This window comes from Mandrillus leucophaeus, unplaced genomic scaffold (genome assembly GCF_000951045.1).
Source record: "Mandrillus leucophaeus isolate KB7577 unplaced genomic scaffold, Mleu.le_1.0 Scaffold73, whole genome shotgun sequence".
Classification (NCBI taxonomy): domain Eukaryota; kingdom Metazoa; phylum Chordata; class Mammalia; order Primates; family Cercopithecidae; genus Mandrillus; species Mandrillus leucophaeus.
In genome coordinates, this window is record NW_012107919.1 from 5,233,529 (window position 1) to 5,260,384 (window position 26,856).

Sequence of the window (26,856 nt, forward strand, 5' to 3'; positions counted from 1 at the left end):
CAGAATTACTATATGAAGAGGTGATTAAACACAATGAAGTAAAAACATGTGCTTTGGATAATTAATGAAAATATTTTGTGACTTTTTCTGAATTTTTAATGTTTTTGCTATGTGTCAACTTTTTAAATCTGTGTAAGTTGTTTTCTTATTCTGAGTATTTCGTAACTAGTTTTGCATTTGTAGTTTTGCATTGTTTTTGTTAAAGAAGACCCACCAAATTATATAAACTTCAGGTCTCACAAGATCCAGGTGTACCCTGAATATGCTATATGATTTACTCATTTGTTGTGTTCTGCTTATTGCTTATTGTTGGCCTCTCCCTCTAGTCCAGCACAGGGTAAACATGTTAAGAGCAGGAATCTTAGTTCACTGATGCTTTTTAAGTTCCTGAACAGTGCTTGGTACATAGTAGGCACTCAATAAATATTTGTCAAGTGAATGAATTGACATTGCAATGAAACTTCAGTGTTAATCTAATTTAGTTTAGCTTAAGAAAAGTCAATATTGACATGAAGGAAAGTAAAAAGACTGTGGTGAATAGAAAACACTCTTGAAACTCTGTACTTTGTGTTACTAAGGGCATAGACGTAACTTATTCCTATTCCTAGATGTTTCTTCAGTAGTTGTTAGCTGCTATGTGCATCATTATTTTTTTAGGTTCTATGACCTTATTCCTTGGGACCCAAGGCTAGCCTTAGCTGGCTTTCTGCATCATCCCACTCCAAGGGTGAGAATTTAATTTTAGAGCTGTAAGGAGGTGAGGCCATGCAGAGAACCACTGGGAAGCCAATACAGCAGCTGATTTTTCTTAAGTCAAGAATTGGGCAGGAGGAAAATAAAGGTAGACTATTTTTTATTTTCCTATAGCTAAGTCAATCATAGAAACTCTCTCTTTAGAGAGCTATCTTTGTTTAAACGTTGGATATGAGAAATAAAAATATTCCTCAGGCAAAGGAGGAATAAGTACATAAATATATTTTTGTATATATATGTTGCATTTTAAAAATAGGCATATTAATATAGAGCTTATACACTAGAGCTGAGCTTTAAGAAAAACAGAATCTCATAAGATTTCAGTTTGGAGAATTTTTCGGTTTCTGGACACACAGTGAAAACACATTATATGTATGACTAGTGAGGGCAGCCTCCCTTCACTTAAGCATCTAAACTTTTATATAACCACTAAAACATCTCTTTTTTAAAATGCCCTTGTAGGATTTACAGAGGTCATAGCCAATTTTTATTTTTATTTTCGAGAACACTTTTCTGGACATAGAAGGGAAGCCTTATTATCAGTAGTGAAGAAAATAGTGAGCTAATGAAGGTGTTAGGTGTTGACCAAGACCTCTCTGCTTTCTCAGGTTAGCAGTTAGCACTTGGCACTGCTATTTTCTAGAATATAATTTGCTGCACTCTGACTCCATGTCTAGCAAGTCTCGACAAAGGAACATCAATAAGTTCTCCAAACTGAGCTTTTGTCAACACTAACCTTGCAGAATACATGCTACCTAGAATTGTGACCTTCATTGCTAAATCTCTCTGTTGCTTGAGAGTTTTGAGCCCTGAAGAGATTATGGCTACAGTAAGAGTCTTTTCCCACATTATTTTCCATAGGTTTGCAGGCAAAAGTTGGGATTACAAGGTTCCTTGGAAAAGTAGAGAGATGTTTTTTACTCAGAATTGTATCTTTACTCAGGATTATTACTTAAAAATAATCCTCAGTGCACCAAGGCTGAAAGCTCTAGGGTCTCGACTGGACTATCAGTAGCTCAATGAATGTCACTGACTGGAATGAAACCTACCATTCTTGACATTACTATTGTTATTTTTCTTTATTTATGACTAAAGGCTGAGGAAGTGTTACTGAAACACATTATTTCTAAAACCAGATTGAGACTAATTAAATACATTTCAAAAACTTTCTCAAAAATGTAAAAAAGGTAGTTTTCTTTTTCATTTTTAAATAAGTATTTCTCCCAAATTATCTTCTCTGGAAATAGCACTAGAAATAAATAAAATGGCTCTGATGATGTGATGGGCATATCAGAGAGGGAAGAAAAGAACTTTTGAGAAAAAAAAATAAAAAGCAGGGAGTTAAATTATTCATCAGGTCCGTCTCAGCTGCTTCCTTTCTTGCCTGGTGAATGGCACATCCCACATGGATCCTCCGCGTGGTCGGAGGGGTGGTGTTCACTCTAGTGAAGCCATCCTGTCGGGACTGGTTTATTCAGATCCTTTTGACCAGAATGTTTGCTAGCATTTTTTTTTCCCCAGCGAGTGTTACATAATGCAATATTATGAATTTTATCTCTGTTCTCAACAACTTGTTGGATATGTGCACTTAAAATGGATGACTTTCATCATACTGTTATGCAATAAATCTGTCAGGTTAAATTTCCTTTTAGTGAGCCAGAAGATGAGCTGAACGCTGATGTATTTAAGTATAAACGAAAGATAAATATTCCTCACATTATTTGTGGCTTTATGAAGAATAAAATGAGCTAGTGAGATTGCTATTGACTTTTTTTTTGACACTTGCTTCATTTAAGCATCCACTGTGGTCAGTGATTCCTCCTTTAATGTCCACATTTTCTTCTATTATAAGATTGTAGGATGTGCCAGTCAAATTAGACACTGAAACCAAAAGGAGAAGCAGGAGCCTTTCTTTTCTTTTAGTGCTGTTGATTTCCTCTGCCAGTTACCTACTCATGTGTATTTATACAGTCAGTCCTTGCTTTGCACAATTCCCGTGTGCACAATTTTCAGTTGACACGATGCCAAGAAAAAGGACGACTACCTAAATTTATCTATGTGTGTATGAATATATGTATGTATGTGTGCATGTATTTATTTTTATTTTTGAATGTGTTTATTTTTCAGGTATTTGAAAATGGTAAAAACACTGGAGAGATCTCTGTTGGTATCAGGAAAAAAGATCTGGGATCTGATAGCCCAATTCAGACTGACCATATGATGGAAAGAGTAAGTTTACTGACAGTTTACTTATGACTTTAAAGTGTCTTGCAAGTTAATTGCAACTAATTTAGACAATTACATCTTAAAGTTGTTTGCAGAAGATCAATGGTTTGTTGATCTGTAAAGAATGATATTGCAAAGATTGACTTCTGAATTTCTTAGGCTTTCAGCATTAGTATAGTGTTAACTCCTAAACTCCATACCTAACAGTTTCTTAATCTTTTTCATGCTTATATTTGGAATCTGTCTATGCTTGGCCCTGGTTTTGATACATCAGGATTTCCCTCTTGTTTACACTTTTAAAAAAGTGCTATATTCAGTGGAGAGTATGCCCTGGATCTAGGGTATTTCTAAACCCTAGATTCTGAGTAATTAACATGCAGCCTTGGTCTTCTCCCCTGCTCATTAAGAGCAAGTACAGCTAGTTTTGCTTACATCATAGGCACTCTTACCTTTTCCTGTTTTCCAGACAATTGGGATGTTTCTCAGGCAAAACCAACATGTTCAGGGTCTTTATTTTGGGTCTTTGTCTTGCATAAAAGGACACTGAACAGCCTGTTGTTTACAAATTGGGGTTATGCACCCGAGCACACACCAGTGTTTTGGGCTCTCTTGCCTTGCCTTTGCTCTGTAACTTGCTCCCTTTTTCTCCCTTCAGTTCAGCACCCTCAGACTTAACTCTCCTGGTGGTATCCATTACCTGGCTTTTACAACCAATCAAAAAAGTTGTATGTGAATTGGGATGCTGTCATTGGATCATTAGCTGGACCTGGAAGAGAGGAAGAAATACTATGATTAGAGAGAGAAAGATCCAGAACCTTGACTGGTTTCTTTTTACCATAACATACCTGATTATACAAATCACCATGACACAAAGGCCTTCATAGGATTTTCACCTGTCTCCCCGACTTTTTATGTTAGAATATTTTACCAGCTTGGGCAACATGGCAAAACCCCATCTCTACAAAAAATTTTAAAATTAGCCTGGCATGGTGGCACATGCCTGTAGTCCCAGCTACTCGGGGGTGAGGTGCGGGAATCACTTGAGCCTGGGATGCCGAGGTTGCATTTAGCTGAGATCACACCACTGCACTCCAGCCTGGGCGACAGAGTGAGATGCTATCTCAAAAAAAATAAATAAATAAATAAAATAAAGGAAGATATTATTCTATAGAAACTTTTTGTATTGACTTACAGCACACTGAAATTGAGCTGTGCTGTGATTCTGTATGCAAGAAATCTGGGGCAAAAACATTAACTAGGGGCATTATAAAGCTCTTTGGGAGAGCCCTTGTTACACCACCCAAGGACCACCGCTCCCTTGTGTGGACACGTGTCTCAATCACTAGCCCACTAGCCTAAGATGTTTCACATTCTTTTCAGATTCTTGAACAAATTCTTATCCTATATTATCCTATAAAGGCCTGGTGATGATAGCTTTAAAGATAAATGGGCGAAGATTATCACAGTTTTTGGTTGCTACAACAAAGCCCTAACCAATGACCTAAAGATGAGGGGCACAGAGGCCCTTACCTCCTGTAGACTGTTGAATGCTCATCTTTGAACACCTAAAATGCAGTCTGTCACCAACTTGAGAAAATAGAGATTGCAATGCAACTCCTGTGAAAGTGAATTTGGTTAAGTGGTCAGGTGCTGACATCGCATGTCTACCTCGCATCCCTCTTCTTTGTACACACATTTCTTTCCTGGATCAGGCCTTAAATCTTTTGTATCATTCCCCTTTATAAAAAGGTGGTGCCTGTAAAGCAAAATCTCTGTGATTTAAAAAATGATCAGCATAACATGTTTTCTGAAATAATAGCAAAGCAACAAAAATAAGCTCAAGGGCTGAAACAACACAAAAATAAATGTTGGGCTTTAGAAATACAATCTGTAGATTTCAAAATATGTTTGCCATTTCAATGGAAAAATAACCAAGGCAATATAGATTTTTACTGTTCTGACACCTTTGCCTCTCATACACCTAAAGAGGAGAGTAATGATCATTTTTAGTTCAAAGGAATTGGCTATGCTGGATGAGAACTATTAATGCCTTTCTAATGCTCAAGACTAAAAATCTTCAGCTAATGAAAACACTAAATTGGAGACACTATTATGTATCTCTAATTGGGACAAAACCTAATTCTTAGGTCCTATACATGTAGTTTCTGGTCAAGGGAAATATTTGCTCAGTCGAGTTTACAGCCAATCGTGAGACACCTGAGATATATGGCAGACCTGTGACTTTCCCTTCTTTCCTCTAAGCCTCAGCCTTTAGCACTTCTCAATATACCCTCAATGGGAATTAATAGAGGAGCAAAAAAGAAAAGAAAATAAAGGACCCTGAACTGCAGTTAGGCCAGAAAAGACCACAGCTATATCCACATCCCTGCAGGGATTACAGATTAACAAGAAATCGAGAAACACAAGAACTGACAAGGGACAGATGAAAAGGAAGCCCGTGACAGAAGGCTGGGGGAAGAGTGATGGATAGGGTGGAGTGCAGAGCAGGGAAGAGCAGAGGCCGAAACACTTAAACAAAGGTGACAGAGGATAATGAAAAATGTCTTTTCAAATACCATATGCAGCACAGTTCTGTTAGATTTACTTTATAGTTGAAATTTGCCCTAAATTAGAAATATCTCGATAATTTAGAGACTCTAAATGCAAGATAGAAGCAAACACTGACAATGCTATTATTTTAAATATTAAATGACAGCTTTTCATACTTCACACTTTAATGATGTCTTACTCACAACTTAAAAACATTCATTATTGAAGATGTCCACAAGCTATTTCAGGGTTCCTAATTAAAATGCATCTAGGGAGAGATCTTTCTAACTGAACCAACTTAGGCTAAAAGTGATTTTAATTTTGGCAATTGTCCTACTATTACTTACCTGAGATTTGCTGGGAACAGGGAGCTTGGTGATTGTAAAACTTGAACGTGGTCTGGATGGCCCCTAACAAAATGTGTAGCTCAGACAAGAAAAGCATAACCCTTATCAAAGAGGACCGTTACCATGTGTAGAAGCTAAATGCTCTTTCTGTAAGACTGTCACATCTGCTTTCAGTCCCTGTGCCAAAGGGTCAGAGCTCAATCACAAGCCTGTGGCACCCCCTGCTGGTTAAAAGCCCATGCTCATTTTGTTACTTTACACTGAGCTAAACATTGCTGTCATTTCACACTTCTTTTAACATTCTATATGAATTTAATTATCATTTGTTTGGACTTCATTTGTTACAGAGTAGAGACAGTTTATTACAGATGTTCCCATTTCGGGTTATTTATTCTCTTCTGTCCCCTCTGCGCCCCCACCCCCAACCAGTTACTTCTCAAGATTCATCAAAGGCTTCGAGGTTCTTCCATCAACCCACCAGGCCTCAATTTTTCCTCAATGCGGCTTTTTGATGAGAATGGCCAAGAAATTAAGAATCCACTTTTGCTGAAGAATGAGCAAAAAATTTGGGTCTCTTATGGTAGAGCATACAGGTAGGAGCAAAGGATTTGTTTTCTGTCCTCAATCTTTCCAGGGGTGAGCTAATTTGAAAGGGGATTTGAGAAGTCAAGTAGCACCCTTTATGAAAGATTTTTTACTTTGAATTCCAATAAAATTTCAGAGGTGTTTTTGCAAGGCAGTATTGTTTGTGGAATATGACATCTCTTTCTCTTTCTCTGTCTCTCTCTCTCTGTGACTTTCTGTCTTAATGCCTTGTCATAGTTTTTGAAGTCTGCCTGTCAGCACAGCAAGAGGGATTTGTTCATGTCTGAGTAGTCACCTTAATGATAGCAGATGGAAACGCCACGGGGGGCCCAAGCCCATCACACTGTCATTGTCGCACACTGCCCTGACCTGCTTCCACTCCTCTATTTTTTTTGTCCCTTTTTAAAGGAGAAATGGATGGTAATTGAAAAGGATCTTAAGCAAGATTTATGAAGCTGTAGACAACATGATTCCCCACTATCTCTCTATGTTTTCACAAATAAAGTCTTAACCTTTTAAGCACCAATGACAGGACGGCTAAAGATAAATTGGTAAAGCTTATAAGCCCTATCCTATCAAAGTTATATTCCTCAAAAGCACCTTACATTATCCCACAATAATTACTGGTTATTGCTGAGCATTGTGTAAATTTTTGTAGATTGGTAAATTCCTGCATAAAATTATCTGTGTTTCTGAAGAAAGAAAAAGGCTGCAGTATATAGGCAGTGATGAGCTGGGCTGTTGTGTTCAGTATCTAGAAAATTTATGCATATTTTGACAGAACACATCCAGATGAACTCTGAAACTGCTTGTCAGGAAACTTAAACACACTTTTCTGCCTATTTTTAATTTTTTTTTAGCTTGTTATCTGTAGGACAGAATAAGGGAAAATAATTTTTCATATAGAGTATAACTGATCATATATTAACTATAATGAAAATAGCATGAATAAACCTAAATCTTAGCAAAGCAAGGGCTGTTGGATTTGCTATATATTCAAATAGTTAAAATTTCAAATACAGAAACAAATGTACTCAGAAATCCATCAAGGTTTTGGAAGAAGTTGCTAGAATAAGTTGTGGGTCGCATGTTACAAAATTTTATTTCGTCTGTCCCAGTAAAATTAAAATGCTTGATGATTTCTTAGGCTGTGTAATTTAGATAATTAAAAAATCTCTAAGGAATGGTAAGTTTTTGTCCATAGATAAATTTCAAAATACAATTTAATTGCATTATAAGTAGAGTTGTTTTTACAATGATAAAAACTGATGAATTTTAAAGTGGCAAGAATTCTTGAATAATCGAGTAAGCCCTTCCTATTACAAGGATAGGCTTTAATAAAATGTGTCATTATTATTTCTTTTTAATATTATTGTCAAAGTGAAATTAATGACTCACTAATTTTGATACTTTTAATGATGTTTGCTATAATGCAGCGTTTTAATAATATTAAACATTTGTTTTTAGCTAATTGGATCATATTTGTGGAATAACTGGTAAAATGCAAAAAAATCTGAGATATTCTAAAAATCAGCTGAGAATTGTTGTCAGAGAAATTTACCGGTGCATATATTTATTTGTATTTCAGTATGATTTTAACAGTTTAATGTATTTTTTTTTTTTTTTTTGATTTCCAATCCAACATAAAACACCAGGAGACCATTACAGCATTTTGCTACCATGGGAATATTTAAAATGTATATGTCTAAAAAGTTATTGCCATCTAGTTTGAAATATGTTGAGAAAACGTGCAATACATACTAAGTAAATGGTTTTCATTTTCAGTAAGTAATTCTACTGTGTCTAATTTATGTTGATTTGAAGGGGTCAAGCTACTCATTTGTAAAAGATGATTTTTGCCAATGTCCGCTTCTATTTTGAATACTTTATTTTTCCTTCAAATTTTTATTTTGAAAAAATTTAAATCTAAGGAAACTTGAAAAAATAGTGCAATGAGCTCCTGTATATATCTTTCATCTAGATTCACTAATTTAAAGAGTTTGCCACGTTTGTTTTACCTGTTATATCTCCCATCTCTCTCTCCCTCTTGAGCGGCTTGAAAGCAATTCCAGACATTAAAATTTCACTCCTAAATGCTTCAGGTCACATAACTGAAGAAGAATTATGTGTCACCACATTATAATATCTAACACAATCAACAGTGATGTAATATCCTCTAATATATACTCTCTATTCAAGCTAACCAAAATATGCTTTAGAGCTCTTTGTAATCTAGTATCCAAATACACTTCCTTGTATTATATTAGTTATTTTCTTTAGTTGTCTTTAATCTAGAATATTCTTTTAATCTTTTGTTTTGTTTTGCATGACATTAATTTATTTTTCAAGAGTCCAGGCACTTTTCTTGTAGAATGTCCCACATTCTGGGTTTGTCTGAGTGTTTTCTCATAATTAGATTCAATTTAAATATTTTTGGTAACAAGACTACACAGGTGATGTCGTCAATTTTTAATTCTAGAGATAAATAGCAAGTCTTAAGCTATTTATAGAAAAATGGCTGATAGTGTACAATAGTGGCCATTGTTTTCGTTTAAAATCTGTTTTTGATTTTAATTTCCAAATTCACTTAAAAGTGTGCCTAACAATATGTAATATGAAAACCAAATCAGCGTAGCATTTAGTGAGCTCACAAAAATTGTTGTTTGTGGCCAAATATTAATAATTCATTTAATTATCAGCTCCCAAGATTACTATAGATGTATTCGATTACTGTTATACATGAAAAATGAACATTATATGAATGACGATTGTTTTTCGTAACTACTTGGCTTTAATTATTGCAATTATTATTTTTAAAATTACATATGTTGAAACTATTTTGGCATATTATAAATCAGCTAAATAAACTGAAGTATACATTTCAGGTGTTAGTATAGAATACCAACAATAGTGCTATATGATAGGAAACCCACTTATTTCTGAATTTTATTAGACACTGATAATGTGTATTTTATTGTTTATTTGTGCTCAAATTTCAATGTATGTATAATTCTGAAGATAGTTTTGATGTTTTTTCCATTTTTCAGATCTCCACTAAACCTTGCTTTGGGTTTGACCTTTGACCGAGTGAGTGCATTTGCCAGAGGTGACATCATGGTTGCATATAAGACCTTTTTGGATCCTAATGCTGTTCTGCTACCTGGATGTGGCAAGTAAATTAACAAGTAATCTTGTTAAAGATCTGGTTAAAGTAATCCAAACCACTTAATTCAGGATTTTTCAGAGTAAGAGATTCGAAACACTAAAAGATGCTTTTTCAGTTATCTTAAATAAGAATTGTTTCTTTTATTGATTTATTTAATGGTATAATGAGGTAGTGCCTAAAAGACTTGTTAACTTCCCCTAGTTTTAGAAAACCATATGGGGCCATGAGCAAAGCATAGTTTCTGCTTTGCAGAAACAGCAATTTTGTTTGAAACGTAAAAGCCGTTTTTAGTGATTATTTCTAAATTAATCATTTAAAATGGAATCATTAAAATATAAAATATGTTCTTTGTATGAGTGTTCACATTTAAATTTCTTATCTGATGATGGTACATTTAAAACAAAAGCAACGTTCTGGGGACTTGTTGGGGCAGTGAAGAGTAGGAGTTAGAAGATCTAAGGAGGCTCTTTGCTTCGTCTCTGCTCATGATTGTCCAGGAGCTGGTTTCTTTTTTTTTTTTTTTTTTTTTTTTTTGCGGGGTGGGGATGGAGTCTCCCTCTGTCGCCCGGGCTGGAGTGCAGTGGCATGCTCTCGGCTCACTGCAAGCTCAGCCTCCCGGGTTCACACCATTCTCCTGCCTCAGCCTCCCAAGTAGCTGGGACTACAGGCGCCCGCCACCATGCCCGGCTAATTTTTTGTATTTTTTTTAGTGGAGACGGGGTTTCATCGTGTTAGCCAGGATGGTCTCGATCTCCTGACCTCGTGATCCACCCGCCTCTGCCTCCCAAAGTGCTGGGATTACAGGCGTGAGCCACCGCGCCCAGCCTGGTGTTGGTTTCTTATCGGCGAATAATACAAACTGGCTTTTACTGAGTGTTGACCATAGGCCAGGCACAGTTACAAATTAATTGGGTAAGGACTGATTTAATTCTCATAATTATCTTACTCCTATTATTCCGTATTACTCTACTCTTACTCCATTTCTCAGAGACAGAAACCAAGGCACTAAAAGAGAAGTAATTTGTCCAAAGTCACACAGCTGGTACATGGTAGAGTCAGGATTCTAACCCAGATCATTTGTCTTAAGTACCTGAGTGCTTAGCCACTATTTAGTGCCATCCGATAAAACTTTCTGTGATGACGGACACACACTTTGTGACTACTGAGCATTTGAAATGTGACTAGTGTGAATGTAAAACTGCATTTTAAATTTTGTTCAAGTAAATTAATTTAAATTTAAATAGGAATAGGTAGCTAGTGACTACCATATTGGACACCGCAGCAGATCCTGATACTATTTTGGATTAAGTAATCTATCTGTAAGGTCCCATCTAGCTTTAACAATCTTATAATTTAACAAATTATAGCTCTTTTTAATAAACAGTTGAAAATGCTGAAGTAGAAGGCATATACAGAGAACCAAAAGCAGTCTGATGAGATCACTGAGTCCAGCCAGTGACAACCTATTGCTAAATATGTCTAGAGGGACATACGCATTGGTAGTTGTTTAAATAACAGCTTTCTTCCCCAATGACTGCTGGTGCTTTCCAGGCAAGATTTGAGGTATAAGTTATTAGTAATAGTGTATATGTAAAGAGAAAAGAGTATAAAGAGTAAAGGGTATTGTAATTAAATGCATATTATTCTAATACAAATAATTACATATTTTACTCTTCTTAGTTGGGAAGTTTGTGAGGGATTTCCAATTAATTTCAACTGTACCAGTCAACAGATACCTGACCAGTTTGAAAAGGTGGACTTGGAGAACCATTTTCTACAGAACAAGGTCAGATTTTAGTTCTCCTACTTTAAAAGGTGCACTTTATGCGTTGGATACTCAGCCAACATATAATGGGTATTTGTAACAGGTTTTTTTTTTCCCTGAGATGGAGTCTTGCTCTGTTGCCCAGGGTGGAATGCAGTGGCGTGATCTCAGCTCACTGCAACCTCTGCGTCCTGGGTTCAAGCGATCCTCCTGCCTCAGCCTCTCAGGTAGCTGGGACTGTGCCTGGCTAATTTTTGTACTTTTAGTAGAGATGGGCCATGTTGGCCATTTTGCCATGTTGGCCAGGCTGGTCTCGAACTCCTGACTTCAAGTGATCCGTCCACCTTGGCCTCCCATATTGCTGTGATTACAGGCATGAGCCACCGCGCCCGGACTGTGACAGTTTTTTTAAAACTATAAATTATATTACAGTTTTTTAAACTATAACTTATTTTTACAAATGTTGGGGCAGGTGTTATTCTTTACTTCCTGTTAATTAACCAGGCACTTCAAAACAGAAAGCACTATATATAATTCCTACCTGAAAACCTTATACCTGATTTATGTATTTAAGCCCTGTTGTTTGGCATATTTTCTTTGTACTATTAATAGCTATAATAATAAGTTGGAGTTATTTAAGGAAGTCTTTAAGATGGCTGCTATCTCTATAGTTTAGGATCTGATCTATTTGCTCTGTAGGTCAATGTATCTAAGGAACACAAGTTGTTTAGGAAACCTAACTCATGGCAACCCAATCCCAAAGGTCCATATCAGTTTACACTTAGAAATTTATCCTTCCAGTAAAGAAGATTTTTTTTTTCCTCTAGCTCAGTTATGAAAGGCATTTTAAATCTATCTCCAAAGAAGGAATAATTATTTTGTTTTTCTTAGCTGGCAAACTCTGTGTATGATTGTTGCTCATTTTAGCAGTGTAAACTTTAATTTTTTAACATGTGAAATCAAAATCAAAAGTCACTTACGGAGACAGAGCAGTCCAAAGAAAGTAGGACTTCCTATCAACTGGGCCCTGTATTTCTAAGAGTCAATGCAAGAGACACATTGCCCCAACTTGCTCTTTTAAAATTTCTTTATGCTACCCATTCAGTTTCTCAATTATGTCCAAATTTAAACTGAAAATATTGATTGCTTCAAGGAGCATATGGATCTAAATAACTATACTTATAAAAATAGAATCAGATATTTCTACTTCTGCCTGGTTGTGAGAAAATTTAGAAAATTAAAGTAACTAGAATGATGTACTCATTAATGTATTTTGTATTTTGTATTTTTCCTTCATCTGACATTAAGATTTATTTGCTGTAGATCTGATCCTGTTGGTATTCCTTGTTAAGTTTTTGCTGTAGCATTATTTTCCTGTTCAAAACACATGTATGGGCTTGACGCGGTGGCTCACGCCTGTAATCCCAGCACTGTGGGAGGGCGAGGCGGGCGGATCATGAGGTCAGGAGATCGAGACCTTCCTGGCTAACACGGTGAAACCCCATCTCTACTAAAAATACAAAAAAATTAGCCAGACGTGGTGGCAGGCACCTGTAGTCCCAGATACTCGGGAGGCTGAGGCAGGAGAATGGCATGAACCCAGGAGAATGGCATGAACCCAGGAGGTGGAGCTTGCCATGAGCTGAGAGCACGTCACTGCACTCCAGCCTGGGTGACAGAGCGAGACTCTGTCTCAAAAACAAACAAACAAACAAAAAACAAAACAAAACAAAACAAAAAAACACATGTATGCCTGGCTGTTGCCTTTTGACTTTCCAAATTTTCATCTGGACTTCATTGATCTCCATGATTCTCTTCTAATCTACCTCCACTCTCAACTTACCTTTCCAATTTTCTCCTCTTGCTCTGTATACTCTACATTACAGTCAGAGTTAATCAATTGTGAAGTAGAACATGCTTTCCACTTTCATATACTTGTGCCATGGTTTGTGTTGTTTTTTGCCTGGGATATACCCCCAACCATTACCATTGCTTGCTTCTTAAGGCTTTACTCAACTGCTTCTTCCAGAAACCCTTCTTAGATACTCTGGAAAGAATTAATCTTTATTTTGTTTTCTCAGGACTCATCTTCCTTTGAAAATTGTTGTTGAGTTTGTGTTTTGGTATAGGTATTTGCTTTTATGTTTTTCCTCCACTAAACTGAGGATTCTCTGGGTACAGGCGTTGTCTTACTTGTCTTTGTGTTCCTAAGCACGAACGCAAAGTCTTGAATGTAGGGAAAATGCACAATACATATTTGATGAATGTATTTTTTTGTTTGCTTAGTTAGCCATAACCTATCTTTCAAGGCTGAATATTCTCTAATATGGTCTTTGTGTGTTAGCCAAGCCAGATTGTTATTTGCTTTTTTCTGAAAGCACTCCATGATTTCTGTTGTTATGCACATGTGGACCTCTTTGACTAGTATTCCACCTTTCCTTGTTACCACACCCAGCCTTCTCTGTCACCCTTGTGCCATATCCTAGCACAGAGTTTGGTGTATTCAGTAAAGGCTATTAAAATCCTGCCCATCAGCCAGGTGCAGTGGCTCACACCTGTAATTCAAGAACTTTGGGAGGCCGAGGAGGGTGGATCATGAGGTCAAGAGATCGAGACCATCCTGGCCAACATGATGAAACCCCAACTCTACTAAAAATACAAAAATTAGCTGGGTGTGGTGGCGCGTGCCTGTGGTCCCAGCTACACGGGAGGCTGAGGGAGGAGAATCCCTTGAACCCGGGAAGCAGAGGTTGTAGTGAGGCGAGACTCTGTCTCAAAAAAAAAAAATCTTGCCCATCATTCTAGCCCTATCTGGTTTGTGACTGCTTCATGAAATCTTTCTGTAGTCCAACCCCATTTCCAAACCAGGTATGATGTTTCCCTTCTGAGCCATTTACAATGATGTTGAACTAGATGCTGTTCCTCTTACAATTTCTTGAATGGCTCAAAATCAGCTAGGCTCCAAGTCTGATCATATTTCGGGTTACATCAGCGTAGATGGGGGAGAATGGTAGGCTCTATTGGGGATGTTAGGATCAGATCATGAAGGGTCTTAATTCGATATTAGGGAATTCTGGATTTTCTCTAGAAAGCAAGGAACCATCGAAAATATTTGAGCAGAGGCAAGATGTAATCTGATCTTCATATTAGGAAGATAACTCAGGAGGTTCTTGTCTTATCCTCCCTGCTAAATTGAAAATTTCTCAAAGGCAAAGAGTATCCTGATCATCCCCGTCTCTGCTGCAATATCTAGATATTCAGTTAGCTGACCTGAATTAAATTTACTAGTCAATTAACTAATTCAGAGACTAACTCAAACCTAAAAAACAATTGGATAGCAAAGAGATATCAGAGAAAAGGACCTCAAAGGAGGCTTTTCTCTTTGCTTTTATGTCAAAGTGGGATAACTATAACAAGATAACTCTATTTTCTAAAATGTTGAAAAATGACAGAATAACAGTCTACAGTTATTTTATCATTATTTAATGGTTTTAATGATTTAGTGAAAATGAGAAAACACTCTCTCAAGTAAATGTTTATATGTTATGGCATTTTGAGTTTTTAAAAATTTTAGTTCAACAAAAATAGTAGTGTAAGAAAGCAAAAATTTGATAAATTGGCTAGTAAAGAGAAGCTTTCAAAGACAAACAGCTCCTCCATAGCTGAAACCTTTAAAATCCTTCAGAAAAATGTCTCCAATTATTTACAGAGTGGTGATCAGTGCATTGGGAATAGTAATTTAATAACCGGAAAAGGAGCACTTTTAAAGATGGATTCAGGCAGAGGTGACGGATATCTGCAGGGCATTTTATTGTAGAATCTTGCTGCTCATTGAGGTAAAGAACACACTAAGAGGATTACAACAGGGGTTGAGAGAAGGGAGGCAAAGCCGATATTCTTGATGCATATGTTTTAAAATTGGCTTAAGATAGAGATATCAGTGCCTAGCCCCTGACTGTTCTTTTAAATCTGTTATTGACAAGTAGAACCTTTCCTACAGAGAAAAATTTGGAACGTATAATCCCCATTTTCAATGTGGGAGTCAGATATAACCCTGACAATTACAACCTGTTGCTCTTTTATCCATTTCAAAAACAGATTTGGAATCTACTACACATTGACAATTTGGCAAATACATTTTTCAGCATCTCTCTGTTGCTACTTAAATTGGCAACATTTTTGGATTGACTCAGTTTGATGGCAGTCAAACTAGATGTTTCTTTGAAATGGATGAGATTTAAACTTCATGGTAGTTAATATCAAAGGAGATATTTCATGAGAAGAACAGTTTGAGGAATGCCTGGTTATGGAAAAATACAGCAGAAAAATGGACTCCAATGTTTGGCAGGTCATATATTCTGCCAGAATCAAAAGGAAACTTATTTTAATTCTAGCCTTTCAGTACATGGCTTCGCAGACATCAGCAGGACATTAGTGACAATCTTCTGTATGGAAATGGCAAGAAAAACATCAAGTTATAATTTTGGAATTATGGTATACTTGTTACAATTTAGCTTGTAAGTTCAGTAGTTATGGATGCTAGTAGAATGCATTCATAATTACTGAAGTACTGTATTATTCTGGCATTATTCTTTTTGCCACAAAGGAGTCTGGGAAATGACAAACAACTCTTTGCTGTTCTATTTCTTTGGAGAGCAAGTCATTGAAAATGATATTTTGTATAAATTATTTATGTACTGAAGCAAATACAAAATTCTAGTTAGAATTTTGAATGGATTGCCATTAACATAGGACACAGGACTTGAATTAAAAGCCTAAGTCCTTCTCTTATTTTCAGACAAACTAGATCTTAGATATTTTGCCTTGTTTAACTGCGTAATTTTGCCTTGCTGATGTTTTCTACTCTCAGCTCTTTCCATTTGTTGGCCGTAGAAGTGGGTGGATTGGTCAGCTATAAAGTTAGAACATAGAAACAATAAGAGAGAACAGAAATTACATGAGGAAAGAGATTTTATAACATTTTCTTTAATTAGCTGTGATTTTAACTTAAGTGTGAAATTATTCAAATTGACCCTAAATGCATTATCAAAAGTGAACATCATGTAAAATTTATTTGCAATAGAATAAACAATTTGTTCAAAATGAGGGTTGTGCTCTATGAACTTCTTTCAAGAAATATTTCATTGTCTTGTGTTCTGTTTCTTAGTAGATGTGCAAGAGAAGATCATAAGTGGTTCTTTTCTTATTTTGAATTTGCACAAGAATATTTAAGGCTACTCCACCTTCATTAGCTATTTGGGAAAAATAATTAAACACGTTTTAACTGACCCAGCATGTATATGCATTGCTTTATCATTGACTGCTTCTACATCAGCACTGTTTATTCAGACAAGCAAAATTATAATGGTCACTTAAAGGACCTATGTGTATAAGTATTTAAAAGAATAAAAGAGAATTTTTTTGATTCTCAATAAGACTTAAAAATGGTTTTAATGACATATATGATAGTATGCATTTAGATACCAGTCTCAATCTAAATGTTCTTATACACATGTGCACGTGCATGTGTGTACATGGGCACACACACACACACACACACGGCATGTTACGTTGTAGATTGTCAGAACACTTTTTTTTTCTCAAATCCCAGCTTTCATAGTTCTTAACTTCCCACCCTCGTTTGGTCTAAAACTAAGCTATCAAATTAATTTAAAAAGTGAAGTCACAGAAGAAAAATGTAATGGCCATTGTCAGTTTTAAGGATATCAGAACACCAGACTTGGCAGGAATCTTTTTTTTTTTAATAATACAAAATAAAGCTGAGTTAGTGGGCCTTGCTGTGTCTGCTCTATGTGGAATCACTTGGGAACTGTCCAGCAAAATATCTCTTGAAGAACAGCATGGTGTTAATACTGGGTGCCAGCCCAAGGCAGAGACAAAGGACCCCTTCACTCTTCACCAATAAGCCAACTGTTAAAAGATTAAACCATGTTGTGGAGATAACAAGAATGTAGGCGCTGGCAGCAGGTGCTGTACAAAGAAGCAGTTGGCTGTATGGTTCTTCTGTCTGACTAATTTCAGTCAAAACAATCTTCTGCCCAGTTGCAGAGGGGAGTTTTGAGTGTGATGGCAACTTGGAGTTAGGAGGTTGAGTAAGACTGCTACTTTAAATGCTGAGTCCTGTGGCGAACGGATTAGTACAACGTAGTTTATCATTGTTCAGAAACTGTGGGGATTCCCCGCCAGAATCCAGGCACTGTAAGCACTGTAAGTCAAATCTGCTTATGTGGTGGTGTTGCTATATTTTTTAAAATTTCATTTTCACATGTAGGAGTCATATGACGTTTTCTTCTCTTGAGAAGTGACTTTCATTATAGAATAATTACCACATATATTAGTTTTATCTTTATGATAGTGCCTGATTACACTTGTAACATTTTTTGTTTTAAATCATCATTGAATTTATGCATTTTAAAAAATAATTTGGTATTCAACAAATATCTAGCATTAGCGCAGATATAGAATGGATGTTTTAGTGTTAGGAAATAAATTGTTATTAAAGCAACATCATTTATTGAGTTTTAAATATAAATTGGTATATTCCTGTAAGCATACACAAATAAATATTGGTACTAAAAAACCTAGAATAATTACTCAGTGAAAGTGATCATATAATTTAGGAGATAAAATTTATTAAGTATGAAGTAATAGAATTCCTACAAGTGATGTGAGTGCCTACTAATTTGACAATCAGGTCTAAGTGAGCAATGCTAGAATAGAAGGTGCACAACACCTTTGGCATATGTAATCTGATAAGGAACACAGGAGAAACGGGTGCAAAGTCTCCCCCTTCAGTACCCCCTGTCCATCCCCACAACTCTCTCTAAAGTCTCAGCTCATATTTCTTTATTCTTAGGAGATTGTATGAACTCCCAGCTATTTTCCCTGCCTTTGATGTCTTCATTCTACAGTCTGTTATCCTCTACCTTTACCAGATCAACCTTACTAAAGTCTGCTGTTAGCGAGATAGTTTTGATTATTAAAAAGTCAGGAAACAACAGATGCTGGAGAGGATGTGGAGAAATAGGAACACTTTTACACTGTTGGTGGGAGTGTAAATTAGTTCAATCATTGTGGAAGACAGTGTGGCGATTCCTCAAGGATCTAGAATCAGAAATGCCATTTGACCCAGCAATCCCATTACTGGATATATAACCAAAGGACTATAAATCATTCTACTATAAAGACACATGCACACGTATGTTTATTGCAACACTGTTCACAATAGCAAAAACTTGGAACTAACCCAAATGCCCATCAATGATAGACTGGATAAAGAAAATGTAGCACATGTACACCATGGAATACTATGCAGCCATAAAAAAGGATGAGTTCATGTCCTTTGCAGGGACATGGATGAAGCTGGAAGCCATCATTCTCAGCAAACTAACACAAGAACAGAAAACCGAACACCACATGTTCTCACTCACAAGGAAAGTTGAACAATGAGAACACAGGGACACAGGGAGGGGAACATCACATACTGGGGCCTGTTGGGGGGTGGGGGGCTAGAGAGGGTTAGCATTAGGAGAAATACCTAATGTAGATGACAGGTTGATGGGTGCAGCAAAACACCATGGCATGTGTACCTATGTAACAAACCTGCATGTTCTGCACATGTACCCCAGAACTTAAAGTATAAAGAAAGAAAAAAAAAAGAAAGAAAGCTTTCACTGGCTCCCTACTGTCCACCTGACTCCATAGCTTTACACTTGACACTTTCTACAGTTTGGGCAAATTTACTTTTTGAGTCTACCTGCGAATCCTAAGACTCATTGATTAAGCTTCCTTGCCTTTACTTGGAATACCTTTTTATTCTTTATTATTCCTGTCAAATTGTCCCCATCCTTCAAGGCCTACTTTACCTGTTACGTCTTCCAAGATGCTCCACCTTTAGGTTACTCCAGCGGAAATGAGCGTACCATTTTTTCATGCCTGTAATACTACTATTTAATCGTTCATATGGAGCTTATCATGAAAGGTGAGTGGGGAGAGAGAGAGAGAAATTGCTTGTACTCTGTTGTATGTTTCTTTGGGTCAGGAAAAAATATTTTATAATATTCCACACCACACAGCATAGGGTCTTGCATGTTAGAGTCGGTGCTCAACAACTCTTGATTGAATTGAATTAAAGGGGATTGCATGCTACTTTTTGAAAAGAGGTATCAATCAGAATAAATAATGTTCTAGGATAACTTATTTTGGTTAAGTGTGTTGAAGAGTTTAACTCTTAGACTATGAGTTAAAAATGCATACTTCTTCTCATGATATAGGTAGATCCCAATATTGTCCTTCATGCCTCTGTTTCCATTGGAAAGTGGAGTTTCTCAGGCAGTGAAGCAAGCAGCAGGAGTCAAATAGCGCCATCGATCCTTTGGCCTGCAGCCAGTGTGTGGCTGATCACCAAGGTACCTGAGTGTCTGTTTTCCCTGAGTGACCTCCCCTTGCTTGCTGGCTCACCGCACTTGCTGGCACCCAGTGCTCTCATGCATGCGAGCATAGAAGTGAAAGCGTGATAAATTGTTGGCTGTTATAAATGCTATCTCTGCTGTTGGTATTGCCTAGCCCACAGGACTTATGTAGATTCTCAAGTGAGCATTCAGTTCACTATCAGACATGCTGCTCATTAGTTTATACCTCACAGTATATTTAAACCAAGCATAGAATTTGTCTGTAGTCCACAGACTCATTATTTTCATGAGATTTGTCTGAATATGCTTCTACTCCTAGATCTTCATTTTGAATTTTAACCCTCAGCTTTCCTGCCTGGTAGATTACCAACATATACCAGCTTTGCATATCATCTTAGCAAGGACATTGTTTTAAAAGAAATCCCTGAGTATAAACATGAACAGTGCCTAACACATTTTGTTCCTGTGTGTTGGTAATATTTAATCTTTTTCACTTATTATTTATTGTACTATTGCATATGACTTATAGAAGAACATAGAATTGTCCTTTTCTTTCATCTTACTACTGTAGTACATTTTGTAAATATGTATTTATGTTGAAAAGAGATGGTGCAGTTCACAATTATCCTTCCTGTATCTCCCTTTGCCCCCTCATCACAGACAATTTTGCTACTTCTTAGCACTCCAGTGAATGTGAAGTCACCCAGTGAGGTTTGCTGGGGGCAGGGGAAGATTGACACTATTTTCTCAAATGAAATTTTGAATTGCCCTTAGCTATTGTCCTTTAAAAGTTAAAAAAGAACATGTAGAATAATTAAGACACAAAGGTACTAAGACATATTATTTATTTCATGTGTCAAAGCATAGTAAGTTTACATGAGCTATTCCTGAAATCTGGATTTCCAGCTGGAGGCTATGTTAACTATTTGCCCTTTTTACATGGTATTTTGTTTCTGATTTAATAATAATATCTCCACTTAGTTGAATACTATATGTCAGACATTACATTAGGTACTTTATTCACATTTATTATTTCATTTAATGTTATAATAACTGTGCAGATTTTTATTATACAGCTGAAGAAACTAAGGTTAGTAATGGCAGAGGAAAGATTCTTGGTCTCTTTGACTTCAGAACTTTCATTGTAATATAAAACACTCCTCAATATTTGACTTACCTGTGAGCATAATGGAAGTGTTTTAGTCTCAGCCCTGCCACTGAATAGCTGTATGACAGCAGACAAGTCACACATGTTATCTAGGCCTTAGTGTTCTATGAAAACAAGTTGGACTAGTTGCTATAGAAGGTCCATTCTCAGATCCCATATTCTTTAATTTCGTAGTATCTGTTTCTAGAATTTCATGATAATCAAAAACATATACTTGTCTAAAATCTCCTCAAAAATAATTGGAATGCCTACCAAAAGAGTATAGTTTTGGAGTTATTAAATAATTGAAATCTCTTGTGTGACATTGGGAAAATTACTTAGCTGCATTGAACTACTGTTTTCTCTTCTATGAATGATGTTAGTCATACCTGTTTTGCACAGTTGCTGCGAAGGTGAAATGAGAAAGCATGTGTGATGTTCAACCATGGTGTCTGGTATACAGAAAGTGCTTAATAAATGATGGCTGCCTTTCCTCACCCTAAGCAGTTCTTTCTGTGTAGACAAGCATGGTCAAACAAGGATTTCATTCAGTGCTTATTAAAACCAATTTTTTAAAGAAATATTTTTCCTAAGTCATCAGTCATCATCATGTTTCTTTTCCACACTACAAACACAAGAAATAAAGTATATGCTAAAAAGGAAGCAATTCTGAAAATCCTTTAAGATTGAACTCTCTCTTCTTCTTTTAAAAATAAACCTTTTTACCTGTTAAGAGAGAATTTTACGTGCCATAAATCTCCAGTAGATGTAGACAAATTTCTCTGTGGTTGTCACTTATAAAAAATGTTGTATTGACTCACTAAGTAAGAAAATGGTTAAATGGCCCTTCAAGCAATACTCCCCTTTAATTTCCTTGGCAGGAAATCCTAACATCTAAAACAAAAGCAGTTCACAAACCACCTTAAAATGTTTAACCCATGATATTTAGACCCAGAGTAAAACTTTAAATTAATACAAAGGTTAAGGATTTGTTTCAGTCTTTTCAGTTCACTGCACTATTTTTTTTCTGTGCGTACATATTTCCAGTAAGCTCTGTAGTTATAACTACAGCAAGTGACACGTGATGGACCCCAAATTGCTGCACTGTGAAATATGCACAGAAAAAAAAAGACAAATGAAGATATCAAGGTCTGTTTTAGTTTGCACTGAACTGTAAAATGCCACCCTTGTTGGACAGAAGATTACTGATTCTGAGCAGGGCTCGCTGACTGCTAAGTTGTGGGTAGTGTTTCACTTTCAGCAACTGTTAATATCCAGGGTTATCCAGGCATAATGACCTCACTATTTGTGACACATTGTTGAATTTTCTGGTTCTTTTAACTTATTTAGACCTTTCTCCCCCTCTCTATTCATTGGAAGACTGGAATGATCCTGAGTCGAGCGATAACTCAGGGCTGCCTGGCTATTGGTCATCCTATCAGAGTCAAGGCTGCTGAGGGAACATCACTAGAAGGATATAAATTAATCCTACAGAAAAGGTAATGCTTATGAGTTATTTAGCTCAAGATAATAAATGCTAATTTCAAGAATTCTGAGCAGTTCAATTGTGATGCCTCCTGGTTTGGATTGAATATTCATTCAATGTTTATATTTGTGTTCATAATAACAATATTAATTTCTGAATCTAAAGTAAGCTTGAAAATGTATGCCACTTAGTTTGGTAGTGTTTTAAAAATATTTTAAAAGGTGAAATGTTGGCCTTCAACATGTACCTATGTTGTAGACAAACTGCTGCTTTACTCTATAATTATTATAACTCATTTCTTTATATCTGTTTTGATTGCTAATTAACAAACTTAAATTTTTGTGTGTATTCTTAACCATTTTTCCATCTTCTGAATATAAAATATTGAACTGTGAAAGAATAATCACGGAGACCAAAAAATGCTGGCTTGTAAGGGACCATAAGTGTCCTTCATATTTGTTTTTTTTCTGATTTAGGAAGATACAATAAAGGAAAACAGATTAAGGAAGAAAGTTGATTTATCTCCAAGAGTCCCAAAGTATTGTTTTCTAATCACTTTCTTTTTTCTTGGTCTTTAGTTTTGATATTTTGTTTTCACTTAGTGTTGAAAAAAATGATTTCTATCATACTTCAGGACTTAAAAAACCATTACCAATGACTTCTGGCTAGATAGGCACTTAGGATGTGCTTAAGCTGAAATCATCAGAGAAGTTGATCCAGCCATAAATACAGAAGGGAAATTTTCTCTAACCTGCAAAGCAGATATAAGGATATCATATAATGATTAAGAATGTGATCTACAGACTCAAATTCCCAGGTGTAGATGCAGGCTGCACCGCTTACTCTAACAACAAAGTGTCTAAGCCAGATGCTATTCTCATATCCTTAAATTGCATTGTCAAATTTTATCCGTACAACAATCTGATAGGATGAGTATCATTATTATCTTTACAGGTGAGGAAACTGAGGTACAGAGAAGTTAATCACCTGCTCAAAGCCGTACCTACTAAGTGGTTTGGCAGGAATGCAAACCGAAGCAGTCAGGCCCTATAACCTGAAAGTAGACACTTAGCCACAACACTACACAGCCTGTCAGTTAAAGTCCAGTCAAACAATTGCCAATGAGTGCCAAGTGTGGTAGCAGATACCTTAGTGGATGAGCAGGGTACATCACTTGAAAAACTCAGGCAGATGGGAAAGATGGTAGCTTGGCATTATGCAAACTCTCCAGTGCTAATAGAGTCCTAAACACATAGTTCCTAAGTAGTGGCAGACAACCCTAAAGCAAGTCTCAGTTTGGTATGGAGCTGTACACAGACTGGGTAGTAAGATTTCTGAAGCAGAATGAGTTCTGTAAAGACACTTTGAGCATGAACTTGCAATGCCAATGCCAATGCCAATGCGAAACCATGGAACATGGAGCCAGAGATGCTTCAGCTCATTTAGTCCACAGTTATACTAAAGAGAAAAATCAATCAATTGTAACTGACCCAAAAATGACACAGATGATAGAATTACTAGATGGGACATTAAAAGAGTTATTTTAACTGTATTCTCTATACTCAAGAAGCTGGAGGAAAGATTGAACATGTTAACTAAATACACGGAAGATATAAAAAAACTCAAATTTCAAGAGATGAAAACTGCAATATATAAGACAAAAAATATACTAAACATTGCTAATGCCAGATTAGACAATGTGGAAGAAAATAGCAGTGAACTTGAGAAGATAACAAAAGTATTCACAAGGAAAACCAGAGAGGAAACAAATACTTAAAAAAAAAAAAAAAAAAAAGAACAGAGCATCAGTGAGATGTGAGAAAATTTCATATGGCCTCATTTCTGAGTATTTATAGTCTCTGACAGGTTAAAGCAAGGAACAGAAAAATATTGGAGGAAATAGTGTCTGAACAATTTCTATGTGCAAAACTGAGAGCTATAACCCACTGATTCAAGGAACTCAACAAATTCCAAGCACAAGAAGCATGAAGAGACAAAACCAAGGCACATTATAATAGAATTGTTTAAAATTAGTGATAAAGAGAAAATCTTAAAAGCAGAGAGAAAAGGCGTATTATGTACAAGAGGATCTAAAATAAGGCTGACAGCAGATTTCTTGTTGGCAACAATGCAAGTAAGAAGACAGTGGAAGAACATCTTTAGAATACTAAAAGAGGAGGTGGGGAGGAACCTGTTAATATAGAAAACTTTTCCCAATGATAATGTTTTTCAAAATTTAAGGCAATATAAAGACCTTAAGATATTCACAAACTGAAGAACTCATCACCAGCAGATCTTCATGATAAGCAATGTTAGAGAACATCCTTCAGGCTGAAGAAAAATGATACCAGATGGAAATATAGAGCATTGGCAATGGTGACTACATAAGTAATATAACAATGCTACTAGGCCTGACATGGTGGCTCATGCCTGTAATTCCAGCACTTTGGGATACTGAGGCGGGCAGATCCCTTGAGCCCAGGAATTTGAGACCAGCATGGGCGACATGCTGGAATTCCATCCCTACAAAAATACAAAAATTAGTCAGGTTCAGTGAAGGTCCACAGCTGTAGTTCCAGTTACTTGGGAGGCTGAGGCAGGAGGTTGAGGCTATAGTGAGCCATGATTACACCACTACACTCCAACCTGAGTATCAGAGCAAGACTGCGTGTCAAAAACAAAAAAAACCCACAACCCCACAGTGCTAATTATTTTTGTCTCTTTAAAAGAGAATTGGTTGTTTAAAGCAATAGTAAATAATAATAATATATTGTGGAGATAATGTGTAGAAATAAAATGTGTGATGGAAATAACATAGGTGCCACTAGGAGAGAAATGGAAGAAAGATTTTTTATACTATTTGTGAAATGATGTGATATCAACTGAAAGTAGATTATGTTAAGTTAAAAGTATATAATCACCCAAACAATCATTAAAATAATAGACAGTTATGGCTAACAAGTCAAAAAAGTAAATAAAATGAAATATTAAAAATAATTAATCCAAATCAAGACAAAGAGGAAAAGAGGAAGAAAGAACAGAAATAGAAAATGAATAACGAGATGGTAGGCTTAAAGCCATGTGTATAAATAATTGCATGAAATATAAATAATCTAAACTTCCCATTTAAAAATCAGACATTGTTAGATTAGATAAAATACAACATCCATCTATATGCTACCTATAATAAATTAACTTTAAATATAAAGACACAAATATGTTAAAAGTAAATTCACGAAAAATATATACAATGATAAAATTAATCCAAAGAAAGTAAGAATGGATGTATTAATATCAGATAAAGTAGACTTCAGTGAAAGGAAATTACTAGGGATAAATAGGGCCATCTGATGATTAAGGGGCTAATTTATCAAGAGAACATAATGATTCTAATTTTTAAAAAATGACACAGCTTCAAAATACCTGAAGTGAAAGCTGATAGAATTGCCAGGAGAAAGAGAAACATCTAAAACTCTAGTGAGCAACAATAATACCCTGTTTCATAATTAACAGAACAAGTAAAAAAACCTGTAAGGATATAGATGACTAGAATAACATTACGGACCAAATTTACCTAATTGATATTTATAGAAAAATGCATTCAATAACAGCAGAAGAGGCATTTTTTAAAGTATATAGCATGTACCAAAATAGTCTATATAATGGCTATGAAACAAATTTAAATAAGTATAAGAAAATTCAAGTAATATAGAGTGTGTTCTCTGATGATAATGGAATTAAACTAAAACATAGCAGAAAGTTTTCTGCAAAGCCCCCAAATATTTGAACACATTTATAACAAACCCATGAATCAAAGAAGACATTAAAATGGAAATTAGCAAGTATTTTGAACTGAATGAAAATGAAAATACAACATATTAAAATTTGTGAAACACTGCTGAGGTTTTCAGAGGGAAAGTTACATAAATGCCTGTATAAGAAAAGAAGAAAGATATCACATCAATGATTTCAGCTTCCACTCTAAGAAACTGTAAGAGCCAGTCAAACACAAAGTAAGCAGAAGAAATGGGATAATGAAAGTTAAGAGTGGGAATCAATAAAATAGAAGAAAAATTAGAGAAAACCAATGAAATTAAAAGCTGGATTTTTTTAAAAAGATAAAAAAAACTAATAAATCTCTAGCCAGATTGTTCAGACAAAGAGAGAGGACACAGATTACCTGTATCAGCAATGAGAGATATCATGCAGTTATTAAAGGGATGATAACGGAATATTTTGAACAACTATGTGCCAGTAAATTTGTCGTTTGGGTGATAAAGACCATTTCCTTTAAAAGACACAAACCACCAATGCCTACTCAAGAAAAAATGGGAAACCTGAATAGTCCTACATCTCTTAAATAAATGGAAAACCTTCCTACAAAGAAAACTCCAGACCC

General features: G+C 35.9%; 1 protein-coding gene across 1 annotated transcript in view; it reads left to right on the forward strand.

The window, feature by feature from the left end:
- The window catches only part of LOC105528742, a 180,858-nt gene that overhangs the window by 128,305 nt on the left and 25,697 nt on the right, over nt 1–26,856 (forward strand). The window contains exons 5-9 of the mRNA XM_011965615.1: nt 2,881–2,982; nt 6,306–6,469; nt 9,509–9,634; nt 11,308–11,413; nt 22,322–22,470. Of these exons, the coding sequence (XP_011821005.1) occupies nt 2,881–2,982; nt 6,306–6,469; nt 9,509–9,634; nt 11,308–11,413; nt 22,322–22,470 (647 nt within the window). The remainder of the gene's footprint in view (nt 1–2,880; nt 2,983–6,305; nt 6,470–9,508; nt 9,635–11,307; nt 11,414–22,321; nt 22,471–26,856) is intronic.